This window comes from Halichoeres trimaculatus, unplaced genomic scaffold, assembly GCF_033239565.1.
Source record: "Halichoeres trimaculatus isolate MK-OKI-2021-1 unplaced genomic scaffold, fHalTri1.1 fHalTri1_scaffold_5, whole genome shotgun sequence".
Lineage (NCBI taxonomy): Eukaryota > Metazoa > Chordata > Actinopteri > Labriformes > Labridae > Halichoeres > Halichoeres trimaculatus.
Window position 1 is genome coordinate 38,817,648 of NW_027437183.1, and position 26,667 is coordinate 38,844,314.

Consider the following 26,667-nt stretch of genomic DNA (forward strand, 5'->3'; position numbering starts at 1 on the left):
TGCGTACACAAACTCAGACCTGGCGTGGGATTTGAGCGTACACGATGCCCACGTTCAGATTGAGAAATGCTGATCTGTGCATGGAAAGGAGCGTACACCGGTTTTTCAGGCGTACGCACGTTTGATAAATGAGGGCCACTGTGTTTGTGGAGACGCTGAAAGCACACTTTCAACATGAAAACTCTAAAAAAAAAGGGGGAACCCATGTTATTTAAGCTCTTACATGGATACAACACTTTAGTGTCTCCTATAGGTTTCTATTATCATTAACATTTTAAAACTATTTGTCACTTATTTGAACTGTGTCAACACCACGCAGCTCTGTGACTCAGGGCTCTGCAGCTCATGTTTATGGCGCTGATTATTTGTCGCATCAACTACAAGTCGTGGTGAACTAGTTTGCTGTCACAAAGTAACTGACGGTGGTTTGACTTTTGTGTTTGGGTACGTCGTTTGAATCTGTCACTCTTGCTCTTTAAGGGGTGAGGGTGCTGAACGGTGAGGTGCTTCATCATGTTTGTAGTGTTTCCTCCGTGTGTGTTGGTAGTAAGCTTTATAGACAGGCTTTGGAACGTGAATTAGCGTATACAGCTGCCCTGACTGTCGGCTTCGTGTAGCCAAGTGAATATTTATTTTATTTTGAAATATTTCTTAATTTTATTTTGTGAACTTCTTCAAAACTTTAATTTAAACAGACAGAAATATGTTTTTGTATTGTTATATTGTTGTAAAGATGCACTGTTATACCAAAGAAAAAAAGTTGTGCAGCTACTGATCTGCAGGAGAGGGAGGGAGACTGTGCTACTGTGTGTGTGTGTGTGTGTGTGTGTGTGTGTGTGTGTGTGTGTGTGTGACTTTTCCCTGTGCCCCGTATAGGAATAAATATAAAAGAAATCTTGCCAACTGTGTGAGTGACTTCTGTGCTGCCAAACAATCATCTTAAGCCTGCTACATAAAACTGGTGCCGTGACCTGGATTCCCCCGGTCAGCCGCCACCCATCTTCGGAGTTCAGCCGTGTGCATGTGACTTCAGGGATGTCAAGTTGGTAGACCGGTGGATTTCACTAGCTGCTTAAGTTTTTGTTTGTGCACTGCAAAAGAAAAAAAGAAAAAAAAAGTGTACTTTGTGGAAGTAATCGTTTTCAAAAGAGTTATAATTCTGTTAAATACTTGATTTTCTTGTTATAAGTTTAACAAACCCCTCCATGAGTGAGCTACCACCTTATCGTGGTGGAGGGGTTTGCGTGTTCCAATGATCCTAGGAGCTAAGTTGTTGGGGGCTTTATGCCCCTGGTAGGGTCTCCCATGGCAAACAGGTTCTAGGGGAGGGATCAGACAAAGAGTAGCTCACAAAGACCCCTAATGATGAAAGACATAAATGGTTTTGCATTTCCCTTGCCCGGATGTGGGTCACCGGGGCCCCCTCCTGGAGCCAGGCCTGGGGGTGGGGCTCGATGGTGAGCGCCTGGTGGCCGGGCCTGTTCCCATGGGGCCCGGCCGGGCACAGCCCGAAGAGGCAACGTGGGACCCCCTTCCCATGGACTCACCACCTGCAGGAAGGGCCATAGGGGTCGGGTGCAGTGTGAGTTGGGCAGCAGTCGAAGGCAGGGACCTTGGCGGTCTGATCCTTGGCTGCAGAAGCTAACTCTAGGGACGTGGAATGTCGCCTCTCTGGCGGGGAAGGAGCCTGAGCTGGTGTGCAAGGTTGAGAAGTTCCGGCTAGACATAGTCGGCCTCACCTCGGCGCATAGCAAGGGCTCTGGAACCAGCCTTCTCGAGAGGAGTTGGACTCTCTTCCACTCTGGAGTTGCCGATGGTGAGAGGCGGCGGGCAGGGGTGGCGATACTCGTTGCCCCCTGGCTCGGTGCCTGTACATTGGAGTTCACCCTGGTGGACGAGAGGGTAGCCTCCCTCCGCCTTCGGGTGGGGGGACGGATCCTGACTGTTGTTTGTGGCTATGGTACAAATAACAGTTCAGAGAATCCACCCTTTTTGGAGTCCTTGGAGGGAGTGCTTGAGAGTGCTCCGTCTGGGGATCCCTCGTCCTACTGGGGGACTTCAACGCTCACGTCGGCAATGACAGTGAGACCTGGAGGGGCGTGATTGGAAGGAACGGCCCCCCCGATCTGAACCCGAGTGGTGTTTTGTCGTTGGATTTCTGTGCTCGTCACAGGTTGTCCATAATGAACACCATGTTCGAGCATAAGGGTGTCCATATGTGCACCTGGCACCAGGACACCCTAGGTCGCAGTTCGATGATCGACTTTGTAGTCGTGTCATCAGACTTGCGGCCGCATGTCTTGGACACTCGGGTAAAGAGAGGGGCGGAGCTGTCAATCGATCACCACCTGGTGGTGAGTTGGCTCCGATGGTGGGGGAAGATGCCGGTCAGACCTGGTAGACCCAAACGTATCGTGAGGGTCTGCTGGGAACGTCTGGCAGAATCTCCCATTGTCTGCTATTTGGCGATGACAAACCAGGAGTGCAGGTGGACCAAAAGTATTCTGAACGGATAAGCCAGCTGTGTAACTGTCTCTTCATTTTTTTCTCCTATTAATGACAAAGGAACAGATTAAATCTGTTCTGGGAGCTGGCCCACAAGGTGTCTTGTGCCCCGCTGTCCGTTCTCCTGTTGCAGGGACATCGGCTCTGACCGTCTCCGCTATCGAGTCTTTCCAGCACGGTGCTGGGGATCACTCAGACCAAATAGACACTGCGCCTTGGCCGCAGGGCATTTAAAGGCGAGGAGCTCATTTGATTGGTGAAAACAGCACTCGGCTGTGTTAAACCCACTCGCAGCTTTTCTCCTCCCTCTCTGCCATTTACACAGAGGGAGGCATGGGCGCGCAGCTCTGCGCTCCTCTGCGCCTTGACTGCGCCTCTCTTGGCACTGCAGGAAATTTGCAAAGTGTGCCGGTCACGCCCTGTCCGCACGGCGAAGGCTGGCGCAGGGCAGGTGCACCTGCGCTTGCGCCTGGTCTACGAAATTAGAGCCCTTAGTGTTTTCACTCCAACTATAGGAAGAGGTAGGGGTTTATCTAACACTGACCAGATGATGTAGAGTAAAAGTGGTGAGTTAACTTCTGCACAGTTATTCCAATCAGATGATGTGGACGACATGCCTCCTCTTGAACATCAGTTTTCCGCTCCTGTTGTTAACAATGTAGACACAAGTAGGACTCAAAAGCAGCTTCACATCAGGTACAGTTGTTATTCCTGAGACAATCTATGGCATTCTGAGACGCTATTTCAGTGAGTCCCCAGGATCCTGTTTACCGCTAGCAGATTTCTATGCTACCCAACCTGCAGCCAAAGAGAGTCCTGTAGACTACTGGGTTAGATTGAATACTGCTGCAAAAACAGCTGATAGACACCGGAAGCTCCAGAACAGCAGAATGGATAACACGGATGCAGAAATAGCCATGATGTTTATCAGAAACTGCCCTGACCCCAGTCTAGCTTGTGTTTTTAAATGCATACCCATAAGTAAGTGGTCCCTCACAGAGGTGCAAGAAGCCATTGATGAACATCAGCGAGAGCACCAAGTGAACAAATTAAAGACAAACACAGAGAAGAAACATGTCCTCCAGTTAGCCACAGCGGTAACGTCAGTTAACCTGCCCCGACACGAAACAGATCACGCCCATGTAAACACAGCCCAGTACTCGTCTGCCAATCCAACTAAGCCAAGTGGAGCAGTTGCTTCAGACCCAAGTGCTCTGGAACGTGTGTTAAGCATGTTAGAGAGGGTGTTAGTAGCACAAGCCAACCTGTCCAGACTGCACAAGCACAGGCACCACAAGGTTCTCCCTCTGCCTGTTTCACCCACTGTCAGGTTTGTGGTCATGACTCTCACTTGACCTGTGAAGTTAGTTATAAGAAAATGGCATAAAACTATTCTACTGGAAATGGACCATTAGTTAAAGTGTGACATATGCAATACATTCTGGTCTTTATAAATAAAAAGGTCAGTGAAATCTCACCTCTGGCAGAAGTACATCCATTACAAATGCCACTTGATCTGCAGGTTTTTTGGCTTTCGGAGTGTTTTCAAAAACACTGGATAAGAAGGACATAGCTTTATCCACTTGGATGTCTGCAGGACGAGAATAGTGCAATTATTTGAAAAATATTTTACTCCTCAAACAAACAACAATAAACCAAATCGTCAACCTACAAACTCAAGATGGACATATTTCAAAAATGCATAAAAGATAAGTATTTAAACAAATAGGATACCTGAACATTCAAAGGAACGTAAAAGTTTTCACGTTTGAAGGCAAATCAAAATTATAAACTGCCATCCTAATCTCAAATACGGTGAGCTCCACAGACCTGTCTTTATCACTGACTGCAGTCCCTAAATCAACCTGTGCTTCATTTAACCACAGCTATATGTAGTTTTCACTTTGTCACTAATGGCAGGTCTGCTGTGTTTACAATATGGGCAGGCTACGGCAATATGGGCAGGCTAACGTTGCTAAAGTTGCTGCTATCGGGTCTAACATTTCTCCGCTTTATGCTCGGGGACTTGATGCATCTGTAAAGCAAATCCTGCCTCTAAAATCTACTCAGAGAGAGCTTTTAAATGCACCCCATCATCAGCAACTGTGACAAGTTAGCGCTGTTGGCGATACTTGCAATGATGATGCCAGGGCACATTCTACACATCATTGAAAAAATGACAGAATTTGCTTTTTTATTTCACCTAAATTTCAGAACGTGCAATATATCAAACAACGGAAATGACAATAACCATAAGCTGTTTACTGACCATATTATTTTCAGAGTTTGCATAAGCTGAGCTAAGTTTAATGCACTCACCATAGGTACTCACCCAAAGGCTGCAGTACTACTTGCTTCGACTATTGTCGCTCCAGGCCACTGTAACGTCTCATGCGCGTGGTTTGGATGGGGCGTGGTTTGGAGGGGCGAGGTTTGGAGGGTCTGCGGTCTGCAGCTAGACCCTACTCGAGAATCTGCTTGAGGCTGGCTGCAGAAAGACCGGTAGTCACGTAGACCCCCAGCCAAAAAAGGACTTTTACGGCATTAAAGGGGACATATCATGCTTGTTTCTCCTTTTCACTATGCAAGACTAGGATGCCTGTAAAGCATTTCTGCCCTCAGTACAAGTCATTTAGTTCCTTCATTTCCCCACAATAGCGTTCTCAATATCCTCATGTGGCAGGGTAGGTGGTTACTCCCTACCACTGGGGGGCAGCATGGCCACTAATTATTGGCCGGTTGCCTATAAATAGACGTGGTTGGCCTCTTCCTCTCCCTCTCTCCTCCTTTCCTCCTTCACGGAGCCGTTCAGTGAGTGGTGTGTGAGTGGCGTGCCGGTGAAGCACGAGGAGCGGTGTTGGGGTCTCATTGAAGGTACGCATGCTCATTCGATTCTTTCCATTCAGTTTCCGGGGCACTGTGTTTACACCGGTTTCGCTCCGTTACAGTAGCGGGTTGTGGCAGGGATCTGGGCTGCCTTGTGGGGTCGGTTTGGCCGCCGTATGTTTCCTGCAGGTAAGGCTTCGGGTTGTCTGCTTTTCACCATTCAGCTGGCGGTCTGGTGAGGGAATTAATCAATGTTCTCTCCTGGCCGTCACTAGTGGGTCTGGGTTTGTGCGTCTTCCTCCTCCGCTGCCCAACGCGTCTACGTCCCCTCCCTCCAGTAGGAAAAGTCCCTTATTTACCACTTCGCTCATGGTCATGAGGATCTTTGATTGTGTTGAGTTTATAACTTCATTTTATTATTTTTCAGTGTGTGGCCTTATCTGCCGGGCTTCCTGAGCCCACACTGCTGTTTTGGTTCTCTCTCCCTATTGTTATCCCTCCACCACTCTTCGGCTGCAGTAATCTGGCTCTCGCTCGGCACGGCCTGTAGGCTCCAGACGCTGCTTTCGCTGGGGTCGGCTCTTTGCTGTTTCTGGGCTTGGCCTTCTGCTGTCCCTGGGCTGCAGCAACCGATTTGTTTCTAGAGCCGGCAGTAAGCTTTATTATAGCCTACTAGACCCTGCCGGCGTGGGCCACGAATTAGCGGCCTGTTTTAATACGCAGGCGCTTTTCTTTTTTTCTCTTCCGTTCATTGCATTAGTATTCAGTTTGCCTTTTGTGATCATTGCTTTATTGTCTCTAAATTGTTTTGTACTTTTCCTTGACTTGGTTGAAGTTTCTTTTGACTACAATTTGCCTTAATTGTTGCCAAATATTTTTCATTTTGGTTGATTTCTGTTTAGTTACAGTTAGTTTGATTTGGATGAGTGGTTTTGTTTATTAATTGTATTGTTTCTATTTTAATAATTTATACCATTTGGGTTCTTTTGGTGTGTGTGTGTGTTTAATATTTTGTTATTGTGGTATGAGGGTTGCCTTTGTTGCTTGTTTTAATCATGTTTTCCTTTTCTGTTGACAGGTGCTGAGGGCCCTGGAGCGGCAGCGGTTCCCTGGTGGTGGTCCTTTTGTTCACTTTTGGTTTGCTGTGTCACGGGTGCTGTGTAGTTGGATCCTTCCCCTTTTTTTGTTACCGCTGTCGTGGTAAGCCCCCAGCCCTGTGCTAATCGTTGTTCTTGAGCAGGCCCCTCATACCACTCCTTTTCCTTATTTAGTCTGCAAGTTTTAGTAAAATGTTTAATAAAGTATTTTTATAATTTGAAACTCGTGTCTCTTCGTCCTGTGGATTTAATTTGAACTGTGTGCCTCTTTGTATTGGGTTATTCTTAAGTTTGATATCCTGGGGTGTAAGTCCCTAGGTGGCGTTGCCCTCTGGGTTTCTTTTAGACACTAGACACCTTGCCACACTCAGTTTAGGCCATTCTGAAGATCTCGTTGAAACGCTCCGTTTGGAGAATGACCTCCAGTAACCTTGTAAGGTAACATCCCTTTGTGTTGTGATTGGTCAGTTCTATCAGAGGTGCGGAGGGGGTAGAGCCAGGGGGCGGTTTTTGCAGCATGGCAGTATTTACAAAATCGCCAAATTGGATGGGGCAGACCGAGCGAGTTTGCTGTTTGCCAAAACTTCAGCGTAAGGCATTGATAGCACTAATAAAATGGCAGAGTGTAGGATACGTCCTTTTGTATTGGACCCCGAGTCAGACCCGGACGGTTCTGCAGCTCAGGAGGAAGAAAATCCACCTGGACACAGATCATCTCAGGACGCTTCAGTGTGGTGAGTCAAACCGGTACTGTAACATGTATAGTTTATACATTTATACTCAGCTCTTGGTGGGTGTATCCCTCGGTGGTGGTTGTGTGACTAACTGACATCACAGAGGAGGAGCTGCTTTATCAGGTTACTCCAATTAAAAGAAAGGATCCTCGTGTCGTCACGACGTTTGAAATCTCGCGGCCATCTGGCAATGACCTATTTATCAGAGGCATCAAATCTCGTTCTAGGATATCAGAAAAAATACAATATCTAATTTTTTGAAAATTCAGGGGGTGAAAGGTCTTGTTTTCAAATTTATTATATCTAAGTATTAAATCAGGCATCAGCATGATATGTCCCCTTTAAAAAGCATATTTACAGCCTGGTTCAACAAACGGCTTGGGTCTGAAATGTTGACTTCACCATCGGCACACACAGTGAGGGGGGTGAATTTTTGTCTAATATTTCTCTTTTGATTATTCCACATTTATCGATTTTTACCATATTTGGATAGATAAGGGCGTGGTTGACTTGACTGACAAGGGTGTATTAGCTTTTTCGCTTGGAGGCTAGGTTACATATCGTGTAGTTGAACTTGAACTGTTTTTATCATAAAAGAATCCAAAAGTATCCTGCTGTGCCTTGGAATGTACTGACAGACTGTCCAAGAAGTCGGTGCTACAGCTTTTACGGTGAGTAATTCGTTTTCTTTTTTTTTTGTGTTTCATTATTAGCAGGTGTTAGCACGTATACCCGACCCGAATCGGCCGGCGAGCAGCTCTACGCCTATGCCGTAGACTGCTCACGGCCCACGGCTTATGACTTGAGCCTGTTAGCCAGCTAACCCTGTGGCTTTGGATCACTTTCAATTGCCGATCAAGTCACACATGCAGGCAATGCTAATGGAAACCTATGATAGAAAAGCATACTGGCATGTGTTCGGATTTAAATGTAGAATAATTAATTTTTCGCAGTTGTTAAAATGTGAAGTGCAAAGCTACCGAGTGAGATAATTTGAAGTCCACCCCATGATCATTAATCTGGTGTTGTAAACATTGATTTGTCTAACAAAAAAAAAAGAGATCAACGAAGAAAACAGTCCGACTGATCGATCTGTATATTTTAAATTCCTAAAAAGTATAATGCCATAATTCAATAGCTTTCATTATGAGAATCTGGTGATTGATTGGTACGTGATTTACAGTCTATGATGCTACGTTTTGTTTTAATTACACTACAAAAGCCTTTGAAATACTTCGAGCTGCATTTGTTAAAACTAGGGAGAGGCCATAAGAGAGGCTCTTAAAAACACACTAAACAATATGTACAAATAGTGTGTGCTGTGTTCTTCGGCTGTTTTCCATGCCTGTAGGGAAATCATAAGTTTTGTTCGATAGATAGAGAGCAAAATAGATGACTGCATTGAACTCCAAGTGTGATACATTGTTAAAGGGGACATATCATGCTGATGCCTGATTTAATACTGACATATAATATAATAAATTTGAAAACAAGACCTTAAACCCCCTGAATTTTCAAAAAATGAAATATTGTATTTTTTCTGATATCCTAGAACGAAATTTGATGCCTCTGATAAATAGGTCATTGCCAGATGGCCGCGAGATTTCAAACGTTGTGACGACACGAGGATCCTTTGTTTTTATTGGAGTAATCTGATAAAGCGGCTCCTCCTCTGTGATGTCAGTTAGTCACACAACCACCGCCGAGGGATACACCCACCAAGAGCTGAGTATAAATACGGCTCCCTACCAGCTCTGGCTGACTTGACTGAGTGCTGGATGCAGGGACTCTGCTCTGCTGAGCAGCTCGGCTTTACATGGTGAATTAGCAGTTAAGACACTGTAGTTTTAACAGACGTCATAATACTTGTGAGACTGATATTTGCATGCTTGTTATGAGATGCACTGTGAACCTGGACCACAATAATGCTGCGGTGATAATATAGTGAGGAACTGACAGTAGAGGCGATCTTTAGACTACACTTTCAGCATGATGGATAAAACAGACAGAGAAAAGTGAAGGAGCAGGATGGAGCCCCGTGATAGAAATAGTTTATTGGTGAAGTCTGCCTATATTTCCACATATAAACTATACATGTTACAGTACCGGTTTGACTCACCACACTGAAGCGTCCTGAGATGATCTGTGTCCAGGTGGATTTTCTTCCTCCTGCGCTGCAGAACCGTCCGGGTCTGACTCGGGGTCCAATACAAAAGGTCGTATCCTACACTCTGCCTGAAGTTTTGGCAAACAGCAAACTCGCTCGGTCTGCCCCATCCAATTTGGCGATTTTGTAAATACTGCCATGCTGCAAAAACCGCCCCCTGGCTCTACCCCCTCCGCCCTTCTGATAGAACTGACCAATCAGAGCACAAAGGGCTGTGACGTTGCGAGGTTACTGGAGGTCATTCTCCAAATGGAGCGTTTCATCGAGATCTTCAGAATGGCCTAAAATGAGGATATTGAGAACGCTATTGTGGGGCAATGAAGGAACTAAATGACTTGTACTGAGGGCAGAAATGCTTTACAGGCATCCTACTCTGGCATAGTGTAAAAGGAGAAACAAGCATGATATGTCCACTTTACTACAATGAAAGGGACAATATCTATTCTCTGAGTACAGCTTAACCCTTAGATGTGCAAAATATGAAAGCCAGTGCCCAGACTTTTTTCATCATCTTTTTATTTTCCTTAGGGCTTAAAAAAAAAGTGTTTTTATTGTATTTTTTCAAATATTTGATCTTTTCAAAAAAGTTCCAGACATGTCTACGCCAGTGAAGTACATGTATCTGAGTATTTAGTATAAGAGGGTATGAACTGAATGTATAAATGTTTTGGTAAATCCATGAATAATTATTTCTTTCTATGATGCTATTCAAAGCATTTTAACATATATGCACACATTTTCTTTAACTTTGTGCAACATATATTTCATCAAAATAAAATTCCATGCGCTAAGAAGAATGGCATGATATAGACAGGCTGATATGCAGTCCCACCATAAAAACCATTTCATTTTGAGGAAAATGACTTTAAATTGCTGCTGACTGCAGTGACTATTGTGCGCCAGTAGCAAGGTGCAACGGCATTACAAGATTCAGGTCTAACACTGCATGTTGGAATCTCATCTCTCAACTCTTGTGTGGTTACAGTAGAATTTACAACACTATTTTGATTGCAGGAGAGATATCTTGAAATTAAATGAAGTCATTGTGAAACATCCAAAATACAAAATCCCAGCTGTAATTGTCAAATGACATGTGGTTAAGGTCAGCTTGCCTGTATTTTGATGCACTTGTCAATTTTCCTCTAGATGATTCAGACAGGCTAAACCAGCGGGTGTTCAACATGAGAAGAGACAACTGGACTCCCAACGAGGCCTCTTGCTTGTGCAGTGAACACATCAAAATGTCACGGAGCAAATCAGAGACTCAAATGCAGGACAACAAGGAGACACAGCAGACCAGAAAATCCACAGCAAAAAGTTTATTTACCAAACTGAGGGGCACAAAACAAGCACTGGTCACGAGAAGGTAATAACTTAGGAGTCAGGGTAACTAAGAAACTACACAGAAATCTAACCGGCTAACTGAGGCTATGCTGAGATTCAAAAGAAGATAAATAGAGAACCCAATCTCAGACAAGAATAAGGCTAAAGAAAGAAGTGCGCCACCTGCGTGATAAAGGCTAAAACTAGGCAAAAACTAACTGACACTACCTCACTACTGAGCTCTCCCTAGAGCAGTGTTTCTCAATTCCGGTCCTGGGGACCCCCTGCCCTGCATGTTTTAGATGTTACCCCACTCTAGCACACCTGATTCAAATGAATGGCTCGTTATCAGGCTCGAGCAGAGCTTGATGATCATTTGAATCAGGTGTGTTGGATTCAAGGTAACATCTAAAACATGCAGGGCAGGGGGTCCCCAGGACCGGAATTGAGAAACACTGCCCTAGAGCACAGGTGTCAAACTCGTGCCATGGAGGGCCAAGAGGCTGCAGGTTTTCTATCCAACCAAGAACTTCACCAGCTGGTTTCACTGATTAGTCCCTGCTCTCTGCTTGAAGGTGAGGTAGTCAGTGGAATCAGCTGGTGTAGTGTTTGGTTGGAAGGAAAACCTGCAGCCTCTTGGCCCTCCATGGCACGAGTTTGACATCCCTGCCCTAGAGAGTAGCTGACCCAGGAAGAGAGGGGCAGCCTTGGTGGACAGCCTGAACGAGAGGAGAGCTTGAGGTGAAGCAGGCTGAGGAGGTGTGCGGCGAGGCAGGAGAGGCTTCAGGTTTGAGAAATCCAAAAACAGAGGCGAGTCAGGCAGAGTGGGTACAGAAGCTGTGATATCAGAGACAAGTGTTAGCATCCCAAAGCATAACGCAGGAAACTGACGACAAGCTTTAACTGACCGGGGTATGCAACGGTCTGGCTCCGAGTGGTGGCTGCAGATTGATCTGCACTCCACACACCTCACTCACGCCCACCTGGGAAAAGGAAAAGAGAGAAGGGGGGGGGCTGCCACTAAGCAGAGCTGGAGGCCCTGACACAAAAGTTTTCACTCCAGCACTGACTCCAGGGTACAGAGACCTTATTGGTATGAACTGATTAAGTGAGACCCAAAACTAAATTCCAACTTATACACACTATATCAAAACTATTACAAAGGCATAAATGAAGATGAGCATGTTTTATAGTGTAATTGTCACTGTATAAACACTTATCAAACCAGCCATTTGTGGGGAGTTTTGTCATAGAGAGGTAATGGAAGAGTAATTACTTTTATACATAAAATCTCCGACAGTTATTTTAGAAATATCTTTTTTTTTCAGATGACAGTGATAAATGAAGCATGATTCATAGTTGGAACTAAGCCTCTAAGAGACTTAAATGCTCTGTTAGTAGTTGCAGCATTTTAAGTGTTGATATTATTGATATTAATGACTGCAAAACTTTCTGAGTATCGTTGAGATTTTATAAATTAATTTCCGTGATTTTACCTGTGACCTACCCTGTTTGTCTTTGTTTAACCTCTAGTGCCTCCTTCGAGCTCCTGCCCTGCCGCCCTTCATCCACACTGCCTAGCTCTCTCTGTTACATCCTCTATGGATCTGGATCTCTGGACTTTGGATCAACATACATCTTGTGCAATAAAACCCTTAAACTGCTCTTCTTGATCCAATTGAAAGTGTTTAAGAAGGTAGTATTAGTATTTCCTTTTGGCTTGTTAAACTAAACATACTTTTAAGGTAAACTTGTGGGGGTTCAAGACTAGATGCTGACTGTTAGTAGATGTATTGACTTAATGAATAACTAATTAAAATTTTGTCGTAATCAGACATATTTGCTAACTAAAGACTTTTTCAAAACCCAATGGGCCTGCTTCATTTTTCTTAAAATCATCTCATGCATTGCTGTCACTGTATGAGAAATGTATAGTTAGTGTTGTGATGTGATAGTAAGAAGTGTTGTTTGGACCCAAGCCCAGCTCAAAAAAGGCCAGAAATGTCTTTGGATGAAAGAAACTTAAACAGTTAAAATTTCAAAACAAGGCAACAGTACTGTAAGGGAAAAGGGAAAGTTTTTAAGGAAGACAGCAGGATCAAAAACAGGAAGCAGTCCAAAAAAGCAATAATTTCCCAAAAGGCCATGGCTGAGGACAGGCAGAGGATCAGAACAGGAAACCAAAACAGAATTAAATGCTGGAAAGTACTGTGGGGATGCTGAGTACAGTCTGGTTTAAAAACAGGTCTGACGGCAGATGAGCTGCAACTGGGTGCTCAGGTGCACTGTGTTACCTGATGTACAGGTGAGTATGTCCAAAACGGAGTGGGGAAAATACTGCACCCAAGTGGCAGAACTGTGAAAGTGTCCACAAAAACAAATCAGGGTGATCCGGTAGCCTACAGTCGGATCCAATACCTGATTGTCACTAAATTCCTATTATCACAGCCAGACAATGCCTGTGAGTGGGTGGAAGGACATTATTATTGAAGCTTAAAAACTATGTGCAGCAGGCAGGTATCTTATTCTTGATCTGAGACAGTTAATCCAGCACCTGACCCGCTGTTTTACTTGTGCTGTATGTGCACATATTTTTCCAGTGCATTATTCCTTTTGAATCTTGACTTTGATCAGAATGTTGTAAAAAAAAAAAAAAAAAAGGAATGCCTCTATACCTAACTTACAATTTGGCGGCAATAGTCATTAGTTATCCTGTGTAAAAAAAGTACCTCACTCCTAACAGAAATATAATGCTTTTTTTGGTTAATGCTCCATCACAGCAAAGCTTTGTGTTTATAAAGCTCTTTCATAAGTGAATGAGTTGATAGTTCATGCTTTTGAGGGTATCTGAAGCCCAAAACGTGCTGTCAGTAGTAAACACAAAGTGATTCAAACATAACAATAATTTATTCAGTGCAAACATATTTTTAATTGTCGTAACAGGAAACAAAATTGTACAGACTAACACAAACTTTAAAAAAATTACTTCAACACACTGGCTTGGAAACAAAAAGTCTTAAAAAATGAAGTCTATGTAGATGCACTAAAAGTGTCACTTCTTTAAAAGTCTGGTTAAGACTGACTGCAGACTGGCACCCAGCACACTAGCTGTCAGTGAGAGTCTCACAAAGCCAGCCTGTTGGGTTAGCAATCCATACTATGTCAGGAACGAATGGGTGAAGTTGCAAGCAATGCCCGTCATGGGCTGGGAGAGCTGCAGAGTCAGGGAAGCAGTCTTGGGAAAGAGGCACACGCACATGAAAATAGTTTTGGAAAGATGAAAAAGCACAGAAAAAACAGTGTTATGGCTTTGGACTCTTTTAAAAATTAACCTGAAACTCAACATTTGAAATGACAGTGATGTACTATCAAATAAAAAGATCCCAAAGACCAGCTCCAAAGGCAGAGACAGTTCACTGTGTCAATGTTTTTAAAAAATATATCATTTCCCCTAGGTGAGAAATAAACTCCATCCCTCAAAAATAGTCCAGGGCTGTCATGTCTAATGTGAGGGTGCTCAATAAGCACGCCACTGTTTATAAATTTTCTGCTTTTTTTTCCATCTTTGCTGAAATTTTAACTTTCCTCTGGCATCTCTGGGTGATGCCAGACCAAATTATTATTTTTATGTCCGGGTGCTGGACACGGAGCTGCTGGAGGTCATCTTTCATCCCAGGTTGCTGCAGGTGCCACAGGTGGTTCAAAATCCACAGGGATGGTGTTTGGAGGGCAGGCAGCCATGGCTTGTTCCTTAGGTGTATAAGAGAAAGTAAAAATACATATGTTAAGAAAGAGATTTTCTTAACTGTCATGTCCAAGTGATTTAAGTAACTTTCATCTTTTTATATATTATGCTCCCCCAATTCACTTTAAAAAAGAGCACGCACAAGCACCGCATAATTACAAAACCAGTATCTTAAACTTTATGTAATTATCATCCAGTGGCACTCAAATCAAACACATATCAATGTGATTATGAAAATTTGATTTTTTTTTTTTCATATTAACCATTTGATAAGTAATGTAGACACTGAAAAATACTTTAAAATAGTAATGTAGTCATTTCCCAAGGTAGGAGTATAGTCAGGATACGTATATGGTTAGGATAACATCTAATAACTGTCACCATTTACTATACTTGTACATTAAGAAATAACTTGCAGGTTTAATTATTAAAATTGTATATTGACATACATGATGACAGTTTCTCACAACTTTTTCCTAAGTTTTGGCTCAACTTGCCTCAAAAAGTGCGATCGAAGGGTGCGGAGGTTCGGAGACGAAGGGGATTGCCGGTCAGTAGCCAGTTAGCTTACGTTAGCTCCGCTAAGTAGCATTTAGCGTAGCTCAGCTGTAGCGTCGGACTAAATGGGCGCGGTTTCATCGCCCAACCACAGTTCAGCCCGCCCAGACTCCGCCTCTGAACCAGAGCCTGGCTCCACCGGAAAGGCTGCATTTCCATGATGCCCGCAACCATGGATTGGCTTCAAAATCGCGTCTCAGAACGGACGGGTGACGTCAGCGACCCTTCGTCCATGTTTTATTCAGTCTATGGTTGTCTTTCTCTTCTCTGATTATTTGATGTGAGGAGATGTCCGGATTTCAGGATCTCAAAGATTTATTCGAGCGACAGCTGCTCACTGCGGCCATCAGAGACACGGGAGAACGGAGAACAGTATCTGAATACGAAGAGGAACTCCAGCGCCAAAGAGAACTGCTAGGTATGATTTTAATCCCTGAGATAAAGCTGCACAGAGCAGGTTAGTTTCTGAAAAGTTGTGTGATTATGTTTCGGGCAATCAAACCCGTAGCTAAGGTTGAATGGCGTGAGCTCTGAGCTCATACGATTTGATCCATGCAGAAACCACATCCGTCTCTTTGCGTCGGCCACGAACTTAAGCTACAAACCTTTGGTAAAATGTTTAGGACAGTATTAGGGGCTCGGGGCTGCAACACGTGGCGAAGCCACGTGCTCCTATTGTTCTTCCGTTTCTTTTTCAACTTTAAAACAATTTGTGTGATTAATTCTGTAGTGATGGTAGACACATGAGCCGAACTGTCAGACAGAAAAAGGATAGAAGAGTAGAAAAAAAATAAACAGGAGATAGAGCACAGGCTAAATGCTAACACACGAGTAAAAGGCTAAAACATGAGCTAAAGGCTAACACAGGAGCTAAACTGTGATCATGTTGATTCCAACCCAGATGCAGCAGTTATTCTGCAGTGGTCTGTTCAAACTTGAGAGTCTATCAATAAAATGAAGAGTGAGGTTACGTTAGCTCTGATTGGTAGATGACTGGCAGGACATAACCAGATCTCACTAATGTTACACATTGCAGATATGTTTTAGAGCTCCGGGCTGCTCGCTGCGCTAATTATAGACAGCTACTAAACTACATACAAACCAACAGTGTTTACTTGATGTCACGTATCAGACCCTAATGCTAACTGTACTGATGAAAAACTTACCTTGCCGCGTTGTATACTATACAAAGTTGTGTTGAACAAACAAAAATCTCCATTTCTCCAAACCTCTCCAAAAATAATTTACGCCAGTGAGCGTTGAGACTACGGGCCAGAAAGTGGCGAGGCAGTCCAATAATAAAAACAGATCCTCCTAATAGCCTCTTTAAATAGTTTCTTAATTCAACTTTCTCACATGGTTTTGCCAAGTGTTGGTGGTTTCTGTGGTTCAACACTACTGGTGCAACAGATCATCATTGATCCGTGATTGCTGGTCTTGATTTGGTTGCAGTGTATTTAGGCTTTGGTGCGTGTGTGTGATCACATGAAGCCATTTTCTGGCATCTTATAACCACTTTGAGGTATAATATTAGTTAACTGTAAAACACACAGTGGAACACTGAATAAACAGTTTAATCAAACTGAGCCCTCAGCACAAAGATATTATAAATATTAAAACAATCTGTGATGGATCTTCTGACAAAACCTTCAAATAGTGACTGACAGAGATTGCACACATGGAATATTCTGTTTCGAGCAGTGTTTGTGAGGACAATACCAAATAATTATCTGTTATATGCAGATTTCAGAGCAGAGTTGGCTGTGTGTAAGCGCGAAGGGAACACCAGACAGAGTGCCGCTGTGCACGCGTTCTAAATAGATCAAAAGAGGACACTCAGCACCCCCCACGCGCGTGTGTGTGTGTTTTGGGGGGGGGGCAGAGAGAGAGGGTTTTATATATATATATTTATATACAGACACAGACATTGTCCGAAGGTTGGCGCTGTGGCGACAGTTAAGGTGAAAGCAGCAGGCCATTCCCAGCAATATTCCAAAGTTGTAGCAACTGGAGTCTGACAGGAACACAGCAGCAGGCCATCTACTTCACCGATCCCCAGGAACCTACAAGACAAACTCAGATCCTCCCAGAGAGGTGTATGGTCAGTAACTATAACAGGACAGTAAGACTAGAGGTTAGACTGACAGAAAAAGAGGGAAACAGGAGCCCTGTGTGTCAGTTCCCCCCAGCAGTCTAAACCTATAGCAGCATAACTAAGAGCTGGTTCAGATCTGATCCAGCTCTAACTGTAAGCTTTATCAAAAAGGAAAGTTTTAAGTCTACTCTAAAAGGTTGAGACCATGTCTGCCCACGGACCTCAACCGGTAAGTTATTCCAAAGAAGAGGAGCCTGATAACTAAAGGCTCGGCCTCCCATACTACTTTTAAAGACCCTAGGTACAACGAGCAGACCTGCATGTTGAGAACGCAAAGACCTAGACGGATTATACTGAACAATTAGCTCTTTAAGATACGATGGCCCGATGCCATTAAGCGCTTTGTAAGTCAAAAGAAGAATTTTAAACTCTATCCTAAATTTTATAGGTAACCAGTGTAGAGACGCTAACACTGGAGAGATGTGCTCTCTCCTCCTAGTCCAAGTCAGTACCCGAGCTGCAGCGTTCTGAACCAGCTGAAGAGTCCTAATAGACTTATTAGGCCATATAAATACAGCCATATAAAAGAGAGTTGCAAGCTTACTGCCGACACACACACAGAGGAAACACTACAAACATGATGAAGCGCCTCACCGCTCAGCATCCTCACCTGCATAAAGAGCAGAGGCCTGTACTACGAAGCTGGATTAGCTCATAGAGAGATAACTTCCTTGATAAGTTTCGGGTTTTCCGTACTACGAATGTGGATCTCTTTTTATCCAGACACGTTGCCACGGTAACTGGTGCTGAACGCCAAACCTGGTCCGGAACAGGTTGAGTTCCAGGATAAGAGCTCACGGGGTGTGACAGACCGCCCGCTGACCAATCGGTTCTCTTGGGCGGGCATGAAAGACCGCACAGTCACCAATTTGCTCAGCCAGAGTGAAGTCCTCCGGCGTGGGACCGCCCCCCGTCTTTTTGGCCCAACATTTTTTCTTATGGGCTGTGAACAAACAATATCTTACTGATCATCATAACTGAGACATTGTCAGGGAAAAGTAGAAATAAGTGCTAATGGAATCTTTCATACTGACCACTTTGAAGGATGTTTTTATATTATTTTTTATTTGCTCCCACGTCATTTTTTTCCCACTGCTATTGCATCTGCAATACAAACTGCCTATGATGAGCGTTTTCCTTGGGATTTGTAGGAAAGTGGACTCTTTGTAATTATGTAGTCAAATTTGATGCTGCTCACACACACACTGACTGACAACATGAATGAATAAGGACCTAACTGCCCGTGATGTCACATGATGAGATAGGTCTAATATCAGTATTTTGGAAATTCGCATTCACAGAGTCGGCGATTTTTTTTCAGAAATCCCTCCAGCTTCTCGCGGCCGCAGTCGTACTCCTCATACTTTTGCAGTATTATTTGCTGCTTCTCTGCCGTAAAATAGGCTGCTCTCTTCTCCATTGTGGAAAATGCTCTGGGGCCACTAACCACGCCCATTTTATGTGTGCTGGTTCTATTCTTTGGCGCAACTGCTGCTGGAATCTGAATTTCCTGGGGTAACCTTCCTAAGGGATTCATTTAGTTCCTGTCTGTCTATCTATTAGTGGTGCAACGGATCACAAAACTCACGGATCGGATTGTTCCTCGGATCAAGAGTCACGGATCGGATCATTTTTCGGATCAGCAAAAAGCAAAAAAATGAAAATAAATAAACAAGTTTTGTCCGTTTATTAAACACTTTAATTATTAAATCAAATATATAAAAGTAGTGCACAATGCATATCTTCTTAATAACATAGTTATTAGGGATGCACGATATTATCGGTACCGGCTGATAAAAGCTTAAAAACACGTTTATGGGTATCGGCAGATATGAACATTTCTGCCAATATGCACAGTCGATAAGGTGCTATTCAGTTAGGATTATTATTATTTTCCATCTGAAAAATAAGCTCCTTAAATAAAATGTAGCACTTCATTTATTTTCACTGCAGAGCTCTGTGTCTGTCACCAGGTTGTTACAGTAGCTCTAAAATAATCAAATGCAACTTGGTTATGTTTAAAATGCATTGTACATTTAAAGTTCATGTGATCTAAAGAAATTATTTTTCTGTATTTCAATACTGAAAGTCTTGAGTTTGAAAAAATAATACATTTCTTATTTATGGTAAAATCAAATGTTTTTTGATTTGTTTTATGTGTGTTTCTTAAACAAATAAGACCGTCACAATTAGAGTAACATATAAATTCCAGTACAGGAAAGACTTAGCTTTCTTTACAGTGAAAAAAACAAACAAACTTGTGATTATCGGTATCGGTATCGGTATCGGCCAAAAGGGGTTTCGATATATTAGCATATCGGATATCGGCAAAAATCTAATATCGTGCATCCCTAATAGTTATTAATGAAAAACAATTTAAAGTGCAATATATAAGCATATCTCCTTCCTTTGAAATTTAACAATGAACCAAAAATCAACTTAAAGTGCAACAGCAACATTAAAGGGCATATCTCCTTTTAATATTGGTTGAAAGACCATTAATAAAATAAAACTCAAAGGTAAACATTAGAAGACATCTTCCTTGAAACAATTAGGAGAGTGAAAGAACCTGAGCTTATAATTTCAGATTTTTTTTCAAAAAGACACGCCAGAAATAAACAAACAGATATAAACAATATGGGAATGGAATGCAAAGTGAAGGTCGTCCTCGCTCTCATAATCACTCATCTTCACGTTGTTATTGCATGATTCGTCCTGGCAGACCACCTGTGTTTGTTTATATCTGGCATGTGTGGACTGATACACTAAGCGGCGAGCGCCTCGTAGCCAGCTGTGGCTCTGCAGCGGAGGTAGCGCCGTTTTACGACACGATGAGAACTAGAGCCTTATTTAGCGGTGTTTTTGTGTGAAAGCAATGCGCTGAAAATTCTCTAAATAAAGCGTGAATGCAGACCGATATCAAATTTTTTCGGTGGGAGTTCGTTTATTTGTGTTTTTGGTCAAGTAATATATGGCCCCGTCTGAGTGCAGAGGAAACTGGCAGAGGAGCAGGGAGGGGGTGTTTGGTGTGTGCGCTCTGGGCTTCTGCTGCACAAAAACACTGCTGTAGGGGTAATTTCTGCCCTAAACTTGTGATAGGACCCACTTTAGGCACGGCACGGTGTTTATGGCCAGTGTGTCGCGGGGCGTTCGATGCCGAAACAATTACGTCGATCCGAAAGGATCACGGATCAATGATGATCCGTTGCACCTCTATCTATCTATCTATCTATCTATCTATCTATCTATCTATCTATCTAGCTATCTAGCTATCTATCTATCTATCTATCTATCTAGCTATCTAGCTATCTAGCTATCTATCTACCTTAAAGGACTCTGGCTTCTGGTTTGATTCAAATGAATATCTTTTCACTACAGTAAATAAGGCTCACTTATTTTTTTCTGCAACTTAAATGTCGTAAGAAATTAATAATAGAGACACCGAAATTTCGCAAAACCTCTCAAATTTGGATAAAAAGTTTTTATGCTCATGAGGTGATTTTTCAGAGAAGTTTATCACGAAATATGCAATGGAAACACCTTTATACCATAAACTATACTATACTATATTATACTATACTATACTATATTATACTATACTATACTATACTATACTATACTATACTATACTATACTATACTATACTATAGTATTCTACCTTTAAAAAACATGTCATTTTATCATAACAAGGCACCTCCCTCACCTACACATACGGACTCTGGCGTTCATACTGTAACAGCTCTGCTGTTAATTCTGTGTTCAGTGCAGATGTTTGTGGTTTTGACCATCAGTATGAAGGCATCATGACGGCCATGAGCGGGTCAGAGAGCAGCAGGAGGGAGGGGCAGAGGTGTGTGTAAGATCTCACTCTGTGAGAGTGTGTAAGCTGGAGATGATGATTTTCATTCAGTGTTTTGTTCGTGCCTATAAAGATGGCACATGTTCTGACCTGACACTGTATTCAAAACAAATTAAAAATTAAATTACCTTAGCCTGTGGGTCATGTCCGGCTAATTTCTTGGATTGTTCAAAAGTGTGTAAGTCCCAGTGGTTTCGTCGCGGTCGGCTTTATGTTATTAGCGTCTTTAGCATCCTGGGTGTCCTTGTGCTTTCAAAACTGTTGAAGTGATGGTTTCGTTTCAGGTGACTGATTAGGTTTAAAGTATTGAAGCTGCTCCCTTTTCCTCCTCATGGAACTTTCCTGGAATAACTGTCTTCTTCAGAAACTTTAAAGAAGTCCGACACAGTCGACTCCATGTTTTCTGTTTTGAAGCGTCAACATGCTGTGCTGTGTTGTGATGCATTTAGGGTGTGACGGAAAATCACGGTTCCCACGTTTGCTAGTCCTTCTTTCGGCCTTTTAAATTTATATTTGCATTTTTTATGTGTAACCTGTGAAAAAATACTGGATAACAATTCAAATCTGCAACTACAACAATATGACCAAGTTAATGAGTCTTTTCCGACATAAGGGGACTCTTAAATTTGTAATTTTTTTTCACCAACGCCTCTTGAACGTATCACCCACTGCAGGCCGTTTATCACCCACTGCAGGCCGTTCATGTCTTACAGTGGGAGCGGGGCACCGCCGCACTGACAAAGATACACGTTATTGGGGCTAGCCGCCATAATATCGTACCGATAGGAATGACGTAATTATTTCCCGTTATCGGCTCGATAACTATCAGTCGGATAGTTATCGTGCACCCCTAGTTAAAAGGGTGCTTTTCAGTGTCTAAACACACACAGTATGCGGAACATGAAAACAATAGATGGCCGGTTAAGTCTGGCAGGGTTATTTTGCCTGCTCATTACTTTACAACAATTACTATTTTCTGGTTCTCTATTTAGTTGAATTATTTTTGAGAATTATAAAGAGTTCAGGTTCCCTCCAGGAATTGATTCTGCATGTAATCTATTAAACTTTGTGTGTGTGTGTGTGTGTGTGTGTGTAATATTAGCACAATTTAAAAATCTCCCTTAGCCCCACAGACGCACAAACAGATGTCAGAAAACTCACTTGGGGCAGCCTTCCCTTCAAGCTGCTTGTTTATTTTCTGATGTTTTAGGTTTCTCCATGGTATCGATTAAGTATCGGTATCAACATTTTTTAGGCAGGTATCGTATCGAACCATAATTTTGGTATCGTGACAACACTAGACGTGACACTGAAAAAGAGGCATGGACAGATGCTGTTACCTTTGTTCTGGATGAACATTGCAACTTGATTTCTTGTCCTGAATATCACATGACTGGGATACAATTCTGAAAAGCAAGCAGGCTAACCCATATAGTAAAAATGCAAGTATTTTCAGAGTGGAAGCCTAACAAAGCTATGATGCATTTGTCAAATATGTTAGGCCTGTAAGCTGGTAGAAAAGATGTAAGATGATGCAGAAACATGATTAAAGAACCCTTTTTTTATCCTGTCAATTAATTCACGGATGACATATTTTGGATTAGGTCACCATGGCTTGTTTCCCCAAAAATGTGGGTCACCTGAAAAAAAGTTTGGGAAACACTACTCTAGAGCACACGCAGCCAGAGAGTCAGAGAGCTGTGTGGTGTGTTGACAGAGTTCAAATAAGTGACAAGTAGTTTTTTAACGTTAACAATGATAGAAACCTAAAGGAGACGCTAAAGTGTTGCATCCATGAAAGAGCTTAAATAACACAGCTGGAATTTTTAGAGTACTCATGTTAAAAGTGTGCTAATTAGTGTCTCAACACACACAGTTTAGGCTAAACTACAGTGTACTGAAGTTGAAAACAATAGATGGATATAGGAGTCTGACAGGAAGATGATCTAATATCTCATCAGTATCTGTTCACTGTGTCCTGCAGATGTTCAGCTACTAATGGTGAAGAAAGAGGAACTTCCCCCTGAGCAGCAGGAGAGGAGCCCCTGTCCAGACCGGGAGGATAATGAGTCCCCACTCATTAAAGAGGAACAGGAGGAAGTGTGGATCTGTCAAGGGAGAGCGCTGCTTAAAGGACTGGAGGAGGCTGATACTAAGGTCCTGTTTCCTTCAGTCCATATGAAGAGTGAAAATGATGAAGAGGAACCTGAGTCTTCACTGCTTCATCAGAGACTCACTGACCACATGGAAACAGAAGCTGGTGGAAAGGACTGTGGAAGACCAGAACCAGCAAGGAGCTCAGATCCAGAAAAAAAAATAAAGAATGAAGTTAAGACTGAAGTCTCATCAGATACTGGACCAGGGTGTGAAAATGAAGTAGATGACTGGAAGGAGACCAGAGACTGGCTTAAAACATTAAAATCTGCCACAGACAAAGGAGCAGAGACTGTAAAGTCATACAACAGTCCTACGCCTGGTAAAACCAATCATGTGGTTTCTCTGACAGAAAAGAGACCTTTCAGCTGCTCTGAATGTGGAAAAAGATTCACTTATAGGAAGGATTTAGGCAGACATATGTTTGTCCACACTCAGGAAAAACCATTCTGCTGCTCTACCTGTGGAAAAGGATTTAGCAGAAAAGAAAGTCTGACTGCACATATGCTTATCCACACTCAAGAAAAACCTTTCAGGTGCTCTGAGTGTGGAGAAAGATTTAACCACAGAGTAAGTCTGACTGCACATAAGTTTAGCCACACTAAAGATAAACCCTTCAGCTGCTCTGAATGTGAAAGAGGATTTCACAGAAAAGATAAGCTGATCAGACATATGGCTGTTCACTCAAAAGAAAAACCTTTTAGCTGCTCTACCTGTGGAAAAGGATTCAGCCTTAAAGAAAATCTGACAAGACACATGCTTGTCCACTCGAAAGAAAAACCTTTCAGCTGCTCTGAATGTGGGAAAGGATTTAACTTCAAAGGAAATCTGACTTCACATATGGTTGTTCACTCAAAGGAAAAACCTTTTAGCTGCTCTGAGTGTGGAAAAGGATTTAATCACAAAGTAAGTCTGACTTCACACATGTTTGGTCACACTAAAGAAAAACCTTTTACCTGCTCTGAATGTGGAAAGGGATTTAGACGTAAAAACATTCTGACTGTGCACATGCTTGTCCACACTCAAGTAAAACCTTTAAGCTGCTCTGAATGTGGGAAAAGATTTAGCCTCAAAGAAAATCTGACAAGACATATGCTTGTCCACACTGAAGAAAAACCTTTCAGCTGCCCTGAATGTGGAAAAGGATTCAAAAGTAAAGGACGTCTGACCTCACATTTGTTTGTCCACAGCAAAAGAGAAACTTACAGTTGCTTTAAATGTGGGAATGCATTTAGCGACAAAGGAACTCTGACTTCACATCTGCTTATCCCCGCTGGAGAAAAACCTTCCAGCTGCTGTGAGTGTGACAAAGGATTTAACCACAAACAAAGTCTTACTGCACAAATGTTTGTTAACACTCTGGAAAAACCTTTGAGCTGCTCTCACTGTGGAAAAGAGTTTAACAAAAAAATAAATCTGACAAAACATATGGTAGTTCACTCAAAAGAAAAACCTTTTAGCTGCTCTGAGTGTGGAAAAGGATTTAACCACAAAGAAAGTTTGACTGCACATATGTTTATCCACACCAAAGAAAACCCTTTTAGCTGCTCTGAATGTGGAAAAGGATTTAGACGTAAATACAGTCTGACTACACATATGCTTGTCCACACTCAAGAAAAACCTTTTAGTTGCTCTGCATGTTGGAAAACTTTTAATCAAAAAGGAAAGCTGTCAAGACATATGTTGGTACACACCAAAGAAAAACCTTTCAGCTGTTCTGAGTGTGGGAAAGGATTTAACTACAAAGATAGATTGGCAGCACATGATTGTTCAAAACCAAAGGGCACTAAGCCAGTGAGCAGAAACAAATAAAGGCAACACAACAAACACGCATGCCCACCTATAACACAACAATCCAACCCAGTTTTCCCAGCTGGGAAAGAAACTGTGCGTGCAGATGCAGAGCCTTCGTCCTTACAGTCAACACTCACTGAGGCATTAGATCAACAAAGTAAATACAAATGGAACAGCAAAAAATGGTGTGTGCTCACAGAAAGAGTATTCTGAATGCTTAAAATTGAGACAACTGGACTGTTTATAGTTTGGGATGATAAAGCCTCATGGATGAGAGGAGTAACATCTTCATTAACTCTGAACTGTCGAGAATAACTGAGCTAGGTAATGAGAATTTACATGGATGCAGAAAGTGTTGTTTGCTAAATCACAAAAGAAATGCTGCCTTATAACAGGTTTTTATTCAAGGGCATTTTTGACTGATAGCCCATTTTATTTGTATTGTTTTTTTTTGTAGTTTTCTAGGATATTTGAAAGTTATTGATATTCCAATTACAATAGAAAAAATACTCATAGGAAATGAAATTTTGTTGCATTTGAAAGGGTATATTGCATTATTGTGATATATCATTTTTATATTCGTGGTTCATATCGTCTCAAAATAATATTTTCTATATTGTCGTTAATCCTCAATTATCATGGGACAATATATTGTCCGGCAGAATTTGTTATCCCCTTAAGCTGAAGTTTCACAAGTCAAGCCACAGTTTGGGGGGAGACCTCCTCAGCTGTTTAAAATGAAGCAGACTCTCATTGGGTTCAGAGTTACAAAGTATGCGTTATTGAAAGAATGTGAAAAGTATATTGAAATAAATTTGTGTCTGTAAACGTGAAACATATGAATGTCTTCATTTATAAAGCAGTTTGGTGTTCTTTTGCAGATGTGGTTAGGTTTTTAGAGTCCTATCTTACATTAGAGAAGAGTCCTTCATTTCACATTACAATGTAAAAATAGCTGTTGAGAGAGACAGCGAAAGGAGGACAACAAAAAAAGCTGCAAAGGTTTCAGGGGGTTGGTTTTCATCAGAAAAACTTTTTTTTTTTCATTGAAGTTTGGCCTGTTATTGAAATAACTGTAGAGGGAGGGGGACAGAAGGCAGGGCAAAGAACTTTAGAAAAATAAAATAAAAACAGGCCACCCTGAGGCTTTTATGCCCTGAATCCAACGTGCCCAGGTGCTCCAGATTGCCCTGTACAACTTCTTCAGAACTAGGGGTCCCTTCTCCTCCAACTCACAAAGCTGGCAAAATGTTTTACTTGGAGCTGATTCGTAACTGCTGGTCCCAAAAGCTAATAAATCAAGCACAGCAGCATTGTTTCCAGGCTTTTATGGCCCCTCTGTTCAGAACGGTCTGATTTGGTGGGCGTGAACTTCATATGTAAATGAGCCACCGCTGATACCGCCCCTTCCATGTCACTGAGAGCGGCGCCACAAGCTCCGAGTGCACAATGTTTAGAAAACAGCAAAGCTTGTTTAGTATAACATTACAGGCTAAGACAACAGGCTAACCGCAGCTAGAGCGTATCCTGAAGCTAACACAGAGACGGGGGGACACTGAGGAAAAGCGCTTACATCTGCTCCACAGCACACAGCATTTAAAATACTCACATTCCCAGGGTCCAAGGTTTGTTGGTGGATGGTTGGTAATGCGCCTGGATTCAGGACCAGTCTATTCGCTAGCCCTTTGTTGTACTGTCCAAAGTTATAAAAGCAGTCGGCCGTGAAGTGACTAGCACACACATGCACAGT

At 42.5% G+C, this 26,667-nt stretch overlaps 1 protein-coding gene across 1 annotated transcript; it reads left to right on the top strand.

Moving 5' to 3' along the window:
- Positions 1-15,202: 15,202 nt before the first annotated feature.
- LOC141789888 (uncharacterized) lies at positions 15,203-25,353 on the top strand. The gene is made up of 2 exons (XM_074669403.1): positions 15,203-15,373; positions 22,954-25,353. Exons 1-2 carry the CDS (start codon positions 15,244-15,246, stop codon positions 24,933-24,935), a joined length of 2,112 nt encoding a protein of 703 aa, XP_074525504.1. The 5' UTR covers positions 15,203-15,243; the 3' UTR covers positions 24,936-25,353.
- Positions 25,354-26,667: the final 1,314 nt, after the last annotated feature.